Source organism: Callorhinchus milii, unplaced genomic scaffold (genome assembly GCF_018977255.1).
Source record: "Callorhinchus milii isolate IMCB2004 unplaced genomic scaffold, IMCB_Cmil_1.0 Scaffold15, whole genome shotgun sequence".
Taxonomy (NCBI): Eukaryota; Metazoa; Chordata; class Chondrichthyes; order Chimaeriformes; family Callorhinchidae; genus Callorhinchus; species Callorhinchus milii.
This window is the reverse complement of record NW_024704756.1, coordinates 9,569,135-9,585,922: the sequence shown is the minus strand read 5'-3', so window position 1 is coordinate 9,585,922 and position 16,788 is coordinate 9,569,135. Positions and strand designations below refer to the sequence as shown.

The 16,788-nt window shown below is 38.1% G+C and overlaps 1 protein-coding gene across 2 annotated transcripts in view; it reads right to left on the bottom strand.

Moving 5' to 3' along the window:
• The window catches only part of LOC103177889 (plastin-3), a 34,922-nt gene that overhangs the window by 3,842 nt on the left and 14,292 nt on the right, over positions 1-16,788 (bottom strand). For both annotated transcript variants that reach the window (XM_042340847.1, XM_007892261.2), the window contains exons 2-9: positions 14,418-14,524; positions 12,889-13,040; positions 7,977-8,106; positions 6,762-6,894; positions 6,204-6,285; positions 3,084-3,249; positions 1,443-1,585; positions 357-452 (exon numbers count right to left, since the gene is read on the bottom strand). In XM_042340847.1, coding sequence (XP_042196781.1) covers positions 357-452; positions 1,443-1,585; positions 3,084-3,249; positions 6,204-6,285; positions 6,762-6,894; positions 7,977-8,106; positions 12,889-13,040; positions 14,418-14,481 — 966 coding nt within the window. In that variant the 5' untranslated portion in view covers positions 14,482-14,524. The remainder of the gene's footprint in view (positions 1-356; positions 453-1,442; positions 1,586-3,083; positions 3,250-6,203; positions 6,286-6,761; positions 6,895-7,976; positions 8,107-12,888; positions 13,041-14,417; positions 14,525-16,788) is intronic.

Here is a 16,788-nt window from a genome sequence, read left to right as displayed (position 1 = left end):
CTTTGATGATCCAACTTTAATGATCTTCACCAAAATATCTTGACCGCCTTAAAACATTCAAAGACAATATTTGATCGATATTAATGGTGCTCCCTGCCTCAATTTCTCCACCTCGTCCCTTCCTTGTCAGTCTTCGAATCAGACCTGAAAACCTTACTCTTCAATTATGCTTACGGTCACCTCCCAGCTCTCCCTGGCTCAATGTCAAGCTCAAACAACTCCAGACACTACCCCACATGAAGGGAGCTATATAAATACAAGTTTTTATTGTTCAAAAGCTGTCATCTTTCAAATGCGCCATCGATTCTTTTGGAATAATTCTTTTACGTCTTTGAAAAAAAATTGGAAGCACTTACATTAAGGCCAGACATACTAATGTCAATACGTGGTTCATCTTCTTTAGTACCTTTCGGTGCAATCTGATTGAGGAGGTGAAAATACGCCCTTGAATCCTAAAACCAAAAAGTATTTAATGTTGAAACTCAAACAAAATAGGGAGACATTGAAAACTACACTACTTATAATTATCTCTCTATACACATAGGCATGCGCAGAAAGACAAGATTTGAAATCGGCAACTTACTTTAGTAATGAAATGTAATGTAAGCATGTAAGAACAAAGCTTAAAATGTCAAGTTCGAATGTGATGGGGATAAAGGCAGCCACTATAATGGAAAGCAGGACAGGGGGTACCTGTGAGGAAGTTACTGAAGTCTGTAAACTGGTGGGAAGCAAAGGATTGAAAATCCAGTACAAGAATCAGAACAGAAATCCTGAGAAAGCATTAAAAAGGGACAAGAGAGAAATGGTATCAGACCTAAGCATTGTAACTGTCTTTAACGGCAGACATTAATTTAAGGCCTTTTCAGCTGGATGTTAAAAATCCCACTTGGTATTCAAAAGTTTCTCCTGGTGTCTTGATCAACAGCTTTCCAGACAAATTGATCATTTATTCTCATTGTGGCTATTGTGGTCACAGGCACAAATAGCGGTTGTGGTTATGGTTTCAGGCACAATTAAGTGCCATATTTTCACCCAATGCAGTCAAGTGGAAATTAACTGCATAGCACTTTGAGACATTTTGGCGTGATAGGGTTGCTACAGAAATGTAAATTCATTCTTTCTAATGATTTTAGGTAAACCAAGAATAGCAAAACAAATCAGCGTCAGTCTCTATACAAAAACTGTAAATTAGGAGCTTACCAAACAGCAGCTAAACTTGAAAATGCTGCCCTTAACTGTTCCTATTTCACACACAAAATACAGTCAATCCACTTTACAATATAGTCTGTGAAGTGCTTCGAGACATCATGATGATGTGATGTGATATCAAATGCAAGGATTATTATAATCGTGAACAGCACGACACCACCCACAGAAAGCTTTTCCATTATTTGCAAAGTAAAGCTTTCCAAACCAAACAATTTCATCTTTGCAAGTACCTTAATATCGGAGCTGAAGTTATTAATTTTCTGTGCGCCTGCATTCTCCAGATGATAATTAGCCCATCGTAGCAGCAGCTCTTCTGGGGAGAGTTTCAATAGATCTTCCAGACTCTCGCCATCACGAAGCAGGGCAACCAACGCTACAGGGAAGAGGTTTAAGTTTAATTGTGACAATCGCTACACAACCATTAATTTTTTTTTGTACTCATAAAAAGAATCTAGATTCAGTACAAAACTGCAATACAGCAATGTAGCTCCATTAAATCTTCATCCACATTTTCCACAATAAACAGGAGAAATCTCATAATGAATGCATGTGAATCCACAGGTGATGGAAAACTGTATATTGATTATTCAGTTGCTATTTGTGAGAACTATCATTTTGTTAAACCATTAATACTAGTTTATGATTGCTCCCCTTCTCCCTCCCCACCACCAACCAATCTCAGAATAATGTGGGGAAGCATTGAATTCAAGTTAGGAATCTCCTCAAAGGGTATCTCAGGAAATTCAGTGGGAAGAGAGATTTAGAAAAGATTTAAAAGTTATTGACCTTAAAAATAATCAAAGCACAGAATGAAACGTTGCAATTATTGCAGATGTATTTTAAGCCTTGTCTTGTATTTCACTGAGTTTTGGGTGATTTTATGGCCATGTTGCAACTTATCAAGTTTTTTCACTAGAAGTGTCAAAAATTCAAAGCTAGAAATAACAAAAGGATTGTTGTATTCCATTCAAAATGTAACCAAACTACAAAAGAGATCAGATGAAGATGAGCCTTTGGTCACTGGATCTCAATTTATTTAAAATATTTAATTTAAAATATTGATTTAATCAAAAACATTCACTGGATTTGAGTCATCTCAACAACTTGATAAGGTGTTATATCAACAACAACAACAAGATTCCATTTATAGAGCGCCTTTCACGTCGGGAGGACGTCCCAAGGCGCTGTACAGTTGGGTCAGGACCCGAGCAAGAGGGAAATGGTCAGGGTGAGGGTGCATCAAATGCAAAGATTATTAATTATCATCTTTCCAGTGTTAGGCAGGTACACACTGAATAAGCTAGTTGGATACAAGAGAAATATCCAAAATGCTCAAACCAGTCAGCGAAAAAAAAATGAGCAGTTTTGAAATACTGCCACAAGAGGCCAGCAGCACACTGAACTACTCCATCACATCTCCAACTTGTGATGGAAACCTATAGTGGTAAATTTACTGCTCTCCTAATGACAGCAGTAAAACCATTGTGTAGGGTTGAAGTGTACAGACCTAAAATCTCCCAGGTTCAATTTTCGGCTTGAGGAGTTAGTTGATCTCAGCAGGGGACGATACAAGGGGTTAAAAAAAATAGTCGCGTTCCCATGTCCAGTTGCTCCGTGTGGGTATATACATGAGAGTGTGCTAGGGTTGGCAAAATGGAGGTCAGGTGAGGGTGGAATTCGGTCTAGAAAAATGTTTTTTTTGAAGATGGGGGAAAAATTCTTTCACCAACATATAGGAGATTTGTGTTCTACCAGTTAAAACAATTTAAGGTTTTACTTTCCAGTAATTCATTCATTAAATTTGAAACTTCTTGAACATATTTGGGTACAATCTAACGGATGTGGCTGTATATTCAGTAGCTGGTGCTTACCCTCGTTTCTGCTAAGCTCAATGTCAGCAAAAAGACCGATCTTGATAATCTGCCACAAAAGGCCTAAAACCAGGTGAGGTTTTCCTTCTCTCAAGTCTTCTGCACCGATATTCACAACGTGACAACCAATGGCAGAGGCAGAATTCAAAGCGAGGTTCAGGTTTTCCTGCGTAAATAATAAAAAAAGGCGGTGGTTGATTGACTACATTTAAGTGACCGCTTTTGTGTATCCCAAAGACAAAGTACCAAACAATATTAATGAGCAAAATAATAATGCTACCTACAATCTGTTAGAACAGCTCTTGATTTCATCAATGCCACTCTGGGGGTGGGGGTCGAGCTGAAGACAACCAACACCCCACTTCCCTTCAACAACCAACACCCCACTTCCCAGGTTAGCTCAGAGGAATACAAGCTAAACACAAGAAAATGGTTCCCCACCTTTTCTATCATAGTTGACATTTGGCTTTGGAAAGCTATTAACACTTTTTAAAAATATATTTTCTCAGATATACTTCAACTTCATCAACTTCAATCTTAAGTCCCAGCTGCCTGTTCAGATAGACTTCAAAGATCCTTAGCCCCTTGTTTGAAAAAAGGAAATTTCTCCTGGCTGAAGACAGAATATGATATTTGTATAGTGCACTGCCTCCAGTTCTTGCATTAATATGTGAAGAATAGCTGCTTGAGCAAGGTGCTAGAGAAATTCAAAAAGGAAGGCCCAAAATATATAATAATAATCCTTGCATTTGATATAGCGCTTTTCACGTCGGGAGGACGTCTCAAAGCGCTTCACAGAATACACTGTAAAGTGAACTGACTGTATATTTGTGGGCGAACACGGCAGCCAATTGCGCACAGCAATGTCCCACACAGTCATAGATTGAAAATGACCAATTTATTGTTGTTTTTGGTTTTTGGAGGGATTATTATTAGGCGTGTGGAGTAAGGAAACTTGCCCAAGGTTTCGCCCTCTGCCTGGAATTGAACTCAGGTCTCTCACTTGCAAAGCGAGTGCTCTAACCACTGAGCTACAGGACTCCAAAATTAGCAATTCATGTACAATGCAATATCCCATCATAGTCCAATTTGAGTGTTCAGGTGAGATCAGCGAATTCAGCACAAACTAAGGATTTGACCTGGGCCCATCTGATCTGTATTTCTCAATAACCACAAACTATTACAGAGTCATATTTACCAGCCTCTTCCTCTTGTTCATTTTAAAGAAATTTACCCTCCACGCGGAAAGGGGAATTGCCATAATCCCACAAAGGCACACTGTGCTATTAAACTATTCACTCCCTAGCCAGCTGGTGATTCTCTTGTCACTAAATTATACACAAGGTTTCATTCTGACGCACACCTTCCTTTGTTCCTCAGAGGCACCACTGTTTGGACACCAAACAGCCACAAGAAAACTAAAACAATAAATATTATTCCCAAGCAACATTAGATTTGCTAGGGAGCAAGGTGAGAGGAAGCTTTACATTCAAAGGCATAAATTGTTTTGAACAATAAGAATAACTATTCCCACAGTTGGCAAAATAAAATTTGTATTCAGCTGTTTCTGACCACCAAAAAATATAAGTAAGCCAAAGTAAATCAAAATTAACTATGAGATTCTGAGGATTTATCTCTTCTTGCTTCCAGTGAACACAGCAACACCAAAGCACCTATCATTCAATCACCAGGTCAATTACAAGAATGTTTATTAAAAACATAAATCAGGCTCCAATTGCACTGACAATTGTCTGGAGAGGAATCTACCACATTTGGCTCTGGTAGTTTCCATTGAATGTATAAAGAAAATGTCTCCAGCAAGTCTTCCCTGCTAGGGAGTTAAGTAGGGACACATTCCTGCATTAGTAATGAATTGACAAAGTGTTTATCAAGGCACTACTGTCTAAATGATTAAACTTGTCAAATAAATAGCTTGTGCCCTGTGGGTAAGTAAATGACACATCACAGATATTCTGTTGAAAGAAATAGGAATAATCTTTGTATTTGATATAGAGTCTATAAGGTCAAAATGTTTCTGAGATAGGAGATGCTAGCAATATTACACAACAATGTGCAATGTAGAAACTCTAATCATCTGATTAGCACATTGTAATAAAGGCTCAACCCAAAGGATGGGCTGGTCTGTCATTATCACAGACAGCGATTGTTTGAAGCTCAAAGGATACAGTCTTCCTCCTCCTCCCATCAGAGGCTTTCCCTGGTCACTCATTAACCTGGAATGTGGCACTACCAGCTGATGCCTCACACTGCAACCCACATTCAATTCTTTATCCTGGGATTGGAGATCAACCTGGGATTGCACATCTGTTCCTAATTGGGACTGAGCATGGATTAGAATCTAACTTCTACATTCCTGTGGTCAGAAACACTGTAGTTATCCAGGAGATAAACCTGCCATACTGATCATCAGTTGCACAATAATGGAAGGAATTGCTGAGTAGGTCAGCCAAACTTTCAAAGCCAGAAACTGACATGGACCTGACTGATGGCCAAAGTGATAGTTGAAGAGGAATGTGCTGCTATGACCAACATTAATTAAAGAAAGTAGAACTTGTTGAAGCAATTATACAATTAAACTCAAATGTAACTGGTAACATTTAAAGGTATTTCCCATCTACAGACCATAGAAAGGGATTTGAACTGTTTTGGGTACAAATAGAAAACAGATATGTGGTGGATCCAACCCTTTTTTGGTGCGGTGCACTGCTAAAAATGGATCTAACTGCGTGCCCATGAATACAGGTGCAAAGATGGTAGACTGGGGAGGAGGACATTGCTTGAACACTGTTAAAACACAAAATATACAGTCAATTCACTTTACAGTATTCTGTAAAGCACTTTGAGACGTCTCAAATATGGGATAAGACACTATATCAAATGCAAGGATTATAATTATATTATTTTAAAGCCTCCGACCCAGGTAGTTTCAGCTTTTCCAACACTCCTATTGAACAAAACCAAATTCCTTTTGGCATGTGGAAGTTGAACACACAGTAATGGTTCACAGACTTCTCAGTGTCGCACAGAAAGCATTCACCCCTCACAAAATCATTTAACACAGTAACTATTATCCAGAAAATAGGAACTGAAATTCATTACCTGAATAGTAAATGGTGTAAGTTTCTTCTTGTTCATTGTTCTTTCATCAATTGTATCCGGAACAGAGAGATTAATCATTTTGCTGAAAATCAGGAAGGAGAACATTTATCATCGATTTAGAACAACTTCCGCACTTGACAAAATCTAGTTTATAAAATATCTTTAACTGGATATTCCAATGTGCAGTAACTAATGGATTAAATTACAGGTCAATCAAAATCATACTTTGTGCCAAAAAGGGCGGGTTTTAAATCTTCAATTTGAATAGAGCTGGACATTACAATATTAGCTTCAAAGTTTTGTGTACAACCAGTTGTAGACTTAAAAAAATACAGGCGTGTGGTAAATAGCAACAATGTAAAATGTGCATGACCTGCAGAGATGTGTTTGATAAGCTTAGTTATCCTTTATCTACTCAAAGGTTTCCTTCATTTTTATTGAACAAAACTGAAGGTCGATAGTTGCCTGAAGCATACTGGGCCGTGCACTAGGAATAAAGGTAGTTTATGTCACTGTTTAAGAAACATAATGCTACCGTTTAAAATTGATGTGACTTACCAGAGGACAATGCCATCATCAACAGCATTAAACAAAGCATCTGTATTGGGGTCCATAGGAATGAGATGTTTACAATCAGGATCATTCTCCAAGGCTTTGTTTATCCAGTTAACAAATGCATATTTTTCCTCCTCTGTTCAATTAAAAAAAGCAGAATTCAATTTACTTAGTGCTTGAAATGAACTTGAAGAATTATCTGTAAAAGTGACTTAAAAATAAATGTGAGCAATGCTGACAAAATGGCCTCTAAAAATGGAAATACACTTGTGGTACTTCCGTGCATAGATATTTATGTGCACTTGAAAGTTTGAACCTACATGGTTCTAAACTTATGAATTCTTCACTAAAATGTTACTGATCACATTGTGTGCAAGGATGTCAAGCTAAGCTATTATTGAAAACAGCCTCCTCTCCTCACCCGAAGAAAATAGAACGAACTCCATTAAAATAAAATAGTTTTCCAGGAGAACATTTTATAGAGATGAGCTAAAACACAAGAATATTCCAGGCCTGACCATTTGAGTCATTTACCTCTTCCAGTGCCTACTGGAAGAGAAAAGAAAAAAAAATAAGCAAACCTTATTTGAACCCCTGACAAAAATAGAGTCAACAGCAGTTTTTCATTAAAAATGACTACTGCTAAGATGGAAAAAATGATACCAGTTTAAGAGCTTTGAAGTTGGAACAAAGGAAGATTCGGAAAGTTCCATTTTCCAATTCTATTAACATCCGCTTTTTCATGTGCTACACAGAAATGGTACACCATCCAACCAGACAAAAGGAGTAGTAAATTCCAAAGGAGCTTTGTACATGAGGTCGAACTACAAAGAATGAGGAAGCCCATACTCAAAGTTAGGTAATTTAACATTCTTCCTCATTTGCTCAAACTCTGGAATAAAATGAATTATGCCTACAAAAATCGAACAGATATGGAAAATTTTGAGTTTTTAAACCGGGTCAGAAAGTAATAGATTATGCAGTCTCCAGTGTAGCCAATACTATAGTAAGATATTTGCTGCCAAATTTTTCTGCTATTCCAAACAATTTTTAAATAAATTTATGGTCTCCAGAATGAATGAAACTATACTTATTTGAATCCATAAACAATGCTATCAATTGCATTACACGCCCATCAACTCATAATAAAATGTTGAACAGAAAGTCTTGTGGAAATGTAGTTCAGCACCCAATCTCACTGGCAACTACAGCACTCACCAGAGTAGGAATGTTGGGTTCCTTCGCTGGACAAGTGAGACATTCCTCCAATGGCACAGATCCCCTGTTTTTTGTTGATTGCCTTTCTGAAGGTTTTAGCAATGTCGCTATTTTTCAACTCTTGGAAAACCTGAGAATAAATGAGTCACTAGTGAGCCTTCAGTTTAACTGAAATTTATAAATAATTGTCTGACACCTCACTAGCCAAGCATCCATTGAAACAGTTCAACAGTTTCACTCTTGATATACACATACCATTTTGGTGTGAGATTTTACACTGTTTAAATACCAGCATACTTTACATTTATTGCTTTTTATTCTAGTCCATTTTAATTCCCATAAGCCATTGAATTGTGCCCAACTATACTTATTATTGCATATTGTCTTCACCTTTGATTAGTGTAATATTTGATCAATTGCAATTCCAAAGGTTTCTAAATATCTCAAATAGCATATTCATTAATCAACTGTATGTTTCAAAGACATAGTCGCTCAGCCAAGGAAGGAATCGTACAGTTGGAGGAGAAATGCTCTGAAGGCTTTTCTGGTGAAAACATAAACGCATAAATCTTTTCAATTTTGTGCCCATACCTCCAGAAATTAAAACAGTAAGATATGGTCTGTAAAGAAAATAAACAAATTTGCCTATAAAGTAGGATGCTAAAATGGATGCCCAACTAGTACTTATTTTTCTTAACTTCAAGGAATGCAATGTGAATTTAAAGCCATATTTGCACATATCAGTGTATTATTTGTGGCTGGTTTCAGTTGTGAGGCATTACTAAAAGCATAAGTGCATCTTAAACAGTTTTTATTTATACACAGGTCTTGATGAGTTTTGTGCTGTAAATAAAAGGTGAGTGAAATTTTCACACTGTACAACACATCATGACATTTTAGTAGCTGTATTCTTTTTCAATGTTACAGCTAAACATTGATGGCAACATGTTCTTTCATAAGGAACTCAGAGCAAGGTTAATCTCTTATCAAATTATCCTTTCATTCTTAGTATTCCCATGCAGTCTTACTGTGAATAGCTTCCACCAAAAATGGGCCCTTCACCATGTCCCTGTCCGTTACTCATTAGCAACAAGAACATGCTATCCTTTACAGTTTAACCTGATGTTTAATATCTATAGTAATCATTAATCACCGTCATCAAATTATAATTTTGGGACAAGAGTTATTCAACAGTTTAGTTTAGATTTAAAAAAGTCAAATTTTTGCAGGAATAAGTGTTAATATTTCTTGAACTTTAACCAGAACCTAAAGGGAATCCAAGAAGCAAGAGGTGAACAGCTCATTTAGAAAGGAAAGATTAAATTCTTCCCTTTTCTGATGGCAAGAGCAATGGAAAGTCCAGCTTTGGTGCTGAACATCTCCACAGGAGATTTAATTTTAATGGAAATGAGACACAGTTGAACGTACCAACAAAGCTTACCAGATTTGTTTTCAAACACATTCAAGATGTGTTGCAATGGCTACATCCAGCTAGTAGTGATGGAGGTCATGCCTTTTAGTTTACATTTACAGATTTAAAAAAAAAAAATAAAATAATATGTTGTTTGATTTTTTTGCCAATACTCAATTAATTTGGTAGCTTTAATTGGACTTTGCAACGGTAGTATGATTTCTTAGTAAGATAAACCTACAAAATATTCCCTTCTTTTTCCCAAAGTCTGCAAACAAGTAAACAGAATACATTCTTAAATACAGAACTCAATGGTGACAAACCTTATTACGAGTAACATTACTACAAGAGGAGAACTGTTTAATCTGCAGCTTATAGAACAATAATAAGAAGGCTTTATCCTACCCCTGCTGTCCAGCCCGATAGTTATAAGACCTAATACAGAAGGTGGGAACTGTAATCTTTGGGATATAAGGCTATAATGAGGATCTCATGGATAACACCACTGTAGTCCAAACAATTTTAAAGCTCTGAAAGTTATGTTTTATTTATAAATGCAGGGAACAAAGCTGCCTTTCTCCAAGGAGTTTAGCATTGTGGAGCATGAAGCCAGTTCATCCTACCTGCTTTACATCATTTTGAATAGGCTTAAAATTTTCATTTTTGCATATCCTATGAGATAGTTAACCTGCACCTGATTTGTCTTTTTAAAGTTCAAACTTTCAAACACATTCAACTAAGCATAGATCTCCTTTCTAAAGGAGCTGTTCTGTTCATCTCTTGAACCTTGGTTTCTCTCTAGGTTATAAACATTAACACTTATTCCTGCAAAAATTGGACTTCTGTAAATCTGAAACTAAACTGCAATCAAATGTTGATCAAAATAAGGCAGTATCTATATTCGACACAATGCATTCCCCAAAGTAATATGTAATGTAATATGATTTAATTAATATAATAAAACCTAACTACACAACACGCTTCAATGACACAGAATGGAGCATGTACATCAGCAGTTCATGTTTCAACTATATACAAAAGAAAGCTCACGCAACTCTTTTGTGAAGAGCTGCCACTTGGGAACCAATAGTTTGATTTTTCTTCTTCACTGAATGAAAATCATTCTGGCGTTTTCTAGGAAGCACAAGATGAATTTCCCAGTGGAGCTTCTATCAACTTAGCGATATCATACAAATCGTTTTTAGAAACCTACAGCATTTAATTGAAAATGAAATATACTTAAGAGAAGGAGCAGATTCATGAACTCTTACCTTGTATTTAAAACCAGAATGAAAAATACATTTTAAAAATATGACAGTAAGATGTTATCACAATATTTTAATTTTAAGAAATCCTGTTTTTTTGTGATGGATCAATACACTGGTTAAATACAACCGAAACATTCCGTAAATATGTTTAAGGTGGAAGTAAAAACATGCAATTATTGTTTGGAACAAACCTATTGTGAATCACAGACATGCGAAGGTGCTGAGAGAGAGAAAAAAAACGAGATTTCAACTTACTACTCAACCAAGAAATCAATACAGAAGGGGTTGAAAAAGTAACTGACAGAACAAAAGATCAGGCTAAGTTTGAAGAAACCTCGCACAGAACAAGACCTGCTGGGAAAGCAAACGTAGGTAAATTAAGAATGGATCATGTTCAGTTACATGCCTTTTAACATGTACCGCAAATGCCTGTTTCGGACAATTTATTTAAAAAAAACAAAAAGGCTTAGCAGATAATGACTTTTCAAATGGAATATCTTCCAGCAAAGTGAATTGCTAAGTATTCTTTACAAATAATTCCCCTGGGTAAAATCATGCAACATCAATCACAGTCGCTTTATATACTGGTCGAGCAGCACGGGAACATTATCTCTGGAAGCAAAACACGACGACCTTGGTTGCAACTAACTGGCAGCTTCTGTGACAGTGTCAGGACCCGCGGTCACCAACCTAGTAGTTAGGAACATAAAAACAGACATCTACCATTTCGCTCTCCAGCTTGTTTTGGGGCATTTTATTTAGTTCAGAGCTGATCTTTTAATCCCATTTCCCCACTTTTTCTTAACATTCCTTAAATTTCTACTATTCTATCTCCCTTTTAAACATCCCAATCAATTCTGTATTTGCAGCCTTCTGAAGCAGTGCATTCCAAATTCTCACAACTTTTTTGTGTAAATAAGTATTGTATTAATAATAATAATCCTTGCATTTGATATAGCACTTTTCACATCTTCTAGAAGTCTCAAAGCCCTTCGCAGAATATACTGTAAAGTCAATTGACTGTATATTTGTGGGCGAAACGCGGCAGCCAATTGCGCACGGCAGTGTCCCATAAAAGATGTGAAAAGCGCTGTATCAAATGCAAGGATTATTATTATTATTATCCTTGGCTCCCTTTTCCTTATCTATATGCTCCCTGTTGGCGATGTCATCCTCAGACATGTGGTCAACTTCCACATGTCTGTGGACGACACACAAAGCTACTGTGACTCCCAGTCCGCTGATGTCCTGTCAGCTTGTTTGATGAGCGTCAAGGCCTGGATGAGCGCAAATTTCCTGCTGCTGAATGTTGGTAAAACGGACGCCATACACTTTGGCTCCTGTCAATACCTCCTCTCCTGAAGGTCTGAACACCTCAACCTCCCTGGGCTCTCCCGTAAACTCATCGAACCCATGTGCAACTTTGGTGTCAGGCTCAATCCCCAGATTCCCTTTCTACCCCTCATCCATTCCCTGGCTTTGTTCCACCTCTGTCACATTGCCCACCTCCATCCATACCTCTCTGCCAAAGCCCTCGTCCACCCTTTCGTTACTTCCTGGCTGGACTATACCAATGCCCTCCTCACTGGTCTGCCCAACTCCATCATACACAATTCAATTAATTAAAAACTCTGCCAGCTGGATATTCACCCACACAAAACTCCGTACTCCATTACACCAGTCTTTGCCAGGTTACACTGGCTCCCAATTACTGAACAGATCAATTCCAAGATTCTCTCATTTGTTTTCAAATCCCTTCATGCCCTTGCACCTCCCTATTTACCCGATCTGCTTACCAGCCCCCCCCCCCCAACCACCATTTGTCCATCATCCCCTCCACCATCGATGACTGTGTCCTCAGCCACTGCACTCTGAAAATCTGGAATTCTCTCCCTCAATCCCACCACCTTGCTCCCTCTCCACTTCAAAACCCACCTAAAGACCTTTCTTTTTGATGTGCTTACAGTCACCTCCCCCCTCCCTCCCTCGGCATCTGCCACTATCAAGCGCTCCAGGACGGTAGCCTGCGTGAAGGGCGCTATATAAATGCAAGTTGCTGCTGTTGCAGACATTCAGTGTAGCATGCATCTTTATAACAAAATATCTTCAGTGCGTACGAGTCACATCTTGACAAAGGATGGTAACACTGATTCAAACAAGCCAAAGCTTACTGTGAGATGCTTTACTGGGTGACAGTCTTCAAAATTTTTATATAGAATACGAAAACACTTACTGAAAGAAACTCTTCAAAGCTGATCTTGCCGTTTTTGTCCCTGTCGATCTTTTCAATAATTTCTCTTACTTTGTAGCCAGGCACTTGACAGCCAGCATCCCGTAAAAGCTCGTGGAGTTCACAGTCATTAATGAAGCCACTGCTGTCGAGATCTAGTAGAAAAATTCAGGGAACGGAGTAAACCTTTGCTAATTTGAAATCAGGGTCAGAGAGCAAAATGAGCATCACTAAATCTAGGTTTCTGCGCCTTTGTATTAAATACTGTGGGTAGTGAAAATTCAGCCCAAAGTTAATATTATTTTAGAATTGTTGATTCACAAGCTGATCTATCTTGGAATAGGAAAAATGCCTGTCTGTCAGTATGAATTTAAGCTCAACGGAGACTAATGAGGTATGCATTTGAACTCACTGTATCACAACGTACCAGTATATTTAACCTGACACCGAGTCAAGGTTGACACACACCAGTTTGTACTCTCCCTTTACATTTCTGTTTGTTATCTTCAATTCGAATCAGAAAGGCTTTAAAAAGGATGCAGTTGAAGTTAGTAGTTATTTAATTAGTGGGTCTGCCTGGTAGGTTTGCTTCCTGTATGTAGCTCAAATCACCCACTTTTCGCACTTTGTTGCAGAAAACTAACCTTATGTGCATACTTTCAACCTCAACAAATTGGATCACACTAAGGGAATAGCGGGGTAGAGGTGAGGAGAATAGGAAAGGTGGAGGCTCCTCTGGGGTAGAAACACCAGCATGGACTAATTGGGCCCATTTCCATGCTGTATCATTCTATTTAACTCTGTATTTTACTCTGCTCAACATTGAACCGTCTGTATTATAATCAGAAACACTATACAAATTCTAAATATCCCATTGCAAAATTTACCTTCATTCTAAATTACCGCAATTCAACTTTTCAAAACCTCCAATGTTTCTTTCACATTTGTTAGGACCATTAGCTTTTAGAAATTAACCAGTGACACCTTTCCCAAATCCTTTTATATTTATGCAAAGCAGAAAAAGGATATACATTACTGTGCAGTGGTAATTTGGCAGGACATGAAAAATAAAAGTTCTGTCAAAATCTCTTGGGAGTGTTAAATGATTCAATTTCCCAATTCAGAAGAGTTAAGATGCTGGTCAAATTATATATGAAGGCATGAAATGCAGGAGATATTTCACTTCAGGTGTTGTTATTTTCCTGCATTTCCTTTTTTTTTGCATTGCAGCCTGTCTTCAATCCTGTTGCCAAAGGAATCCTCTGGAGGCTGTAAAGTTCCTATAACTAACAGGTTTGGACAGTTCCAACCCACTCACTATAAACTGCAGCTGACAATTGCCCACAGTTTGGCAGTTTACATCAGAAGTAATGTAAGGAAAAGCTTAGGAACAATTTGGATCAACAGTGTCAGTCTGTATCAGCATTACAGAACCTCTTCCCAAGTGGAAATGTGTCTAATTAGTGGGTCTGCTTGGTAGGTTTGTGTATCTAGCCAGGTGACACTGCAAGACATACAATGGACCTACTTACCAATTCTTTCAAAAACCTCTTGCAGTTCTTGGAGATCATCTTTGGAGATGTTAATTGTGGCCATCTCCTCCAGCGGGTACGTAATCCCCTCAGGTTAGGGATTCAATCTGGAAGAAGAGAACAGAGAAGCAGAAGATAAATCACCAATGAAAGGTAGGCATTGAATTTACCCAAGGTTTCGCTCCATCAGGAATCGGGCAAGTTTCCTTACTCCACATGTCTGACAATAATTCCTCAAGAAAAAAACTCCCAATAATAAATTGCTCACTTCACGACTGATCCACGATTGTTTGTGGGACACTGCTGTGCGCAATTGACTGGTGTGTTTCGCCCACAATTATACAGTCAATTCACTTTACAATATATTCTGTGAAGCTCTTTGAGACGTCTCGAAGACACGATAAGGCGCTATATCAAATGCAAGGATTATTATTATTATACGATTGAAGGCAATTTCTTACAGTGTGCTGGTCATCTTAAATAGAATCTCTCATTCCAAGTAACATCCTAGTGACTCTCCTCTGTACCCACACCACAGCCTTGATATCCTTTCTACAATGAAATACCATCTCTATTGCCTTGACAATTCGTGCTATATGGAGGGAGCAGCACAATATGGTATTCAAACTCATATTCTAATTTACATATGAAAGATCGGGTTCATTTGGTTAGATTTACAAATATAGCATACCAGGAACAAATTAGATTCTGGTGACATAATGGTGGTTGATGGGCCTTCTGTTTTTTTGTGGTTCCCAATAATGATAAACTTAGTCCCTTTGGCAAGCAAACATCACTGAGGTCACGCGAGGCGGATACAGCCAAGTCTGATACTAGTTGGAGCAACAGTGGGAAAGCGTTGGAAAGAAAAAAAAGTTTTATTGGCTTTCAGTTTACCCAACGCTTTGGTAGTGTTTATTTTGTAGGTAGTACTTTAGGCCTTCCTTACTTTGTAATAATATGCGAACCTAACAGCAATCTCATGCCATAATAATATTTGCATTTGATATAGTGCCTTATCGGAGTGGAGTCCTGTAGCTCAGTGGTTAGAGCACTCGCTTTGCAAGCGAGAGACCTGAGTTCAATTCCAGACAGGGCGAAACCTTGGGCAAGTTTCCTTACTCCACACGCCTAATAATAATCCCTTCAAAAAACAAAACAATAATAAATTGGTAATTTTTCAATCTACGACTGTTTGTGGGACATTGCTGTGCGCAATTGGCTGCCGCGTTTGCCCACAAATATACAGTCAATTCACTTTACAGTGTGTTCTGTGAAGCGCTTTGGGACGTCCTCCCGACGTGAAAAGCGCTATGTCAAATGCAAGGATTATTATTATTATTATATTATTATTATCATGGCTTTGAGACGTCTCAAAGCTCTTCACAGAATATACATTGGATCCCGAGCAATATAAGCATGTTGCTCAAGGCCATAACTATCGTACTAAGGTTGGTACTGTACAGAGGCATAAATTATCTGATGTGGGGAGAATTTTACTTTATATGATTTATGAGGTTCGTTCCAAAAATATAGACACTCTAAGACTAAGACATTATAAAGATAGAGTAATCTGGCTAACTGGACAGATTTTGGATCTTAGTGAGTGGTCCAATGTTTCCTTCAACTTATACCAGGTTTCCTTTCAATCTGCCTTCATGGGGAAACATCACAAGGAACAGACATACTGGGCTAACAACGAAACCTAAAATAATATGCTGTGCAGAAAATAACTTGCAACTTTCACCGTCCAGTCCTCGCAGAAGTCTTACCACGGGTTAACATGTCGGTGCACTGAATAATGAAAGGAAGCGGGATGGGTGGGTTGGGGGGGGTGTAGAAATCTTAACACGGATGCCTAACTAGTGTGTGCACTCACTCAATATTTTTCAAAGGTGGGGTGGGGGTGGTGGGTAAAGAGGTGAAAACAAATACCAAGCCACAACAGAGGTTCGATCTATAAATAACTTACATTTCTTTTGCAGTATTAAGGATTAATTCACTAACTTATGTCAAAACCCACCCGACTATAACAAATAAAATGTTACATGAGAACACACGTTATGGAACGAACCTTGCTGCACTCGGCCAAAACTGAGCTCATTCCCTTAGACAAATGTTCAGCACAAAGTCACTCAATTCTGACTCGAACTGTAAGTGGTGTTCGTTGCTGGCAAAACTAACATTTATAAAGTCACTAACACAAAGGGGGATGGTTTACACACAACAGGTCAGGGTCAGTCAGCAAAACTTTTCATCAAAGGCATTTTGTCTGCTTAAAGGTTTCATTTCTAAACAGGGCGGTAAGACACAAAGAGACCAGCATCATTTTTCCAACTAACAAATACAACATCCTACAGTTTGTTGCAAC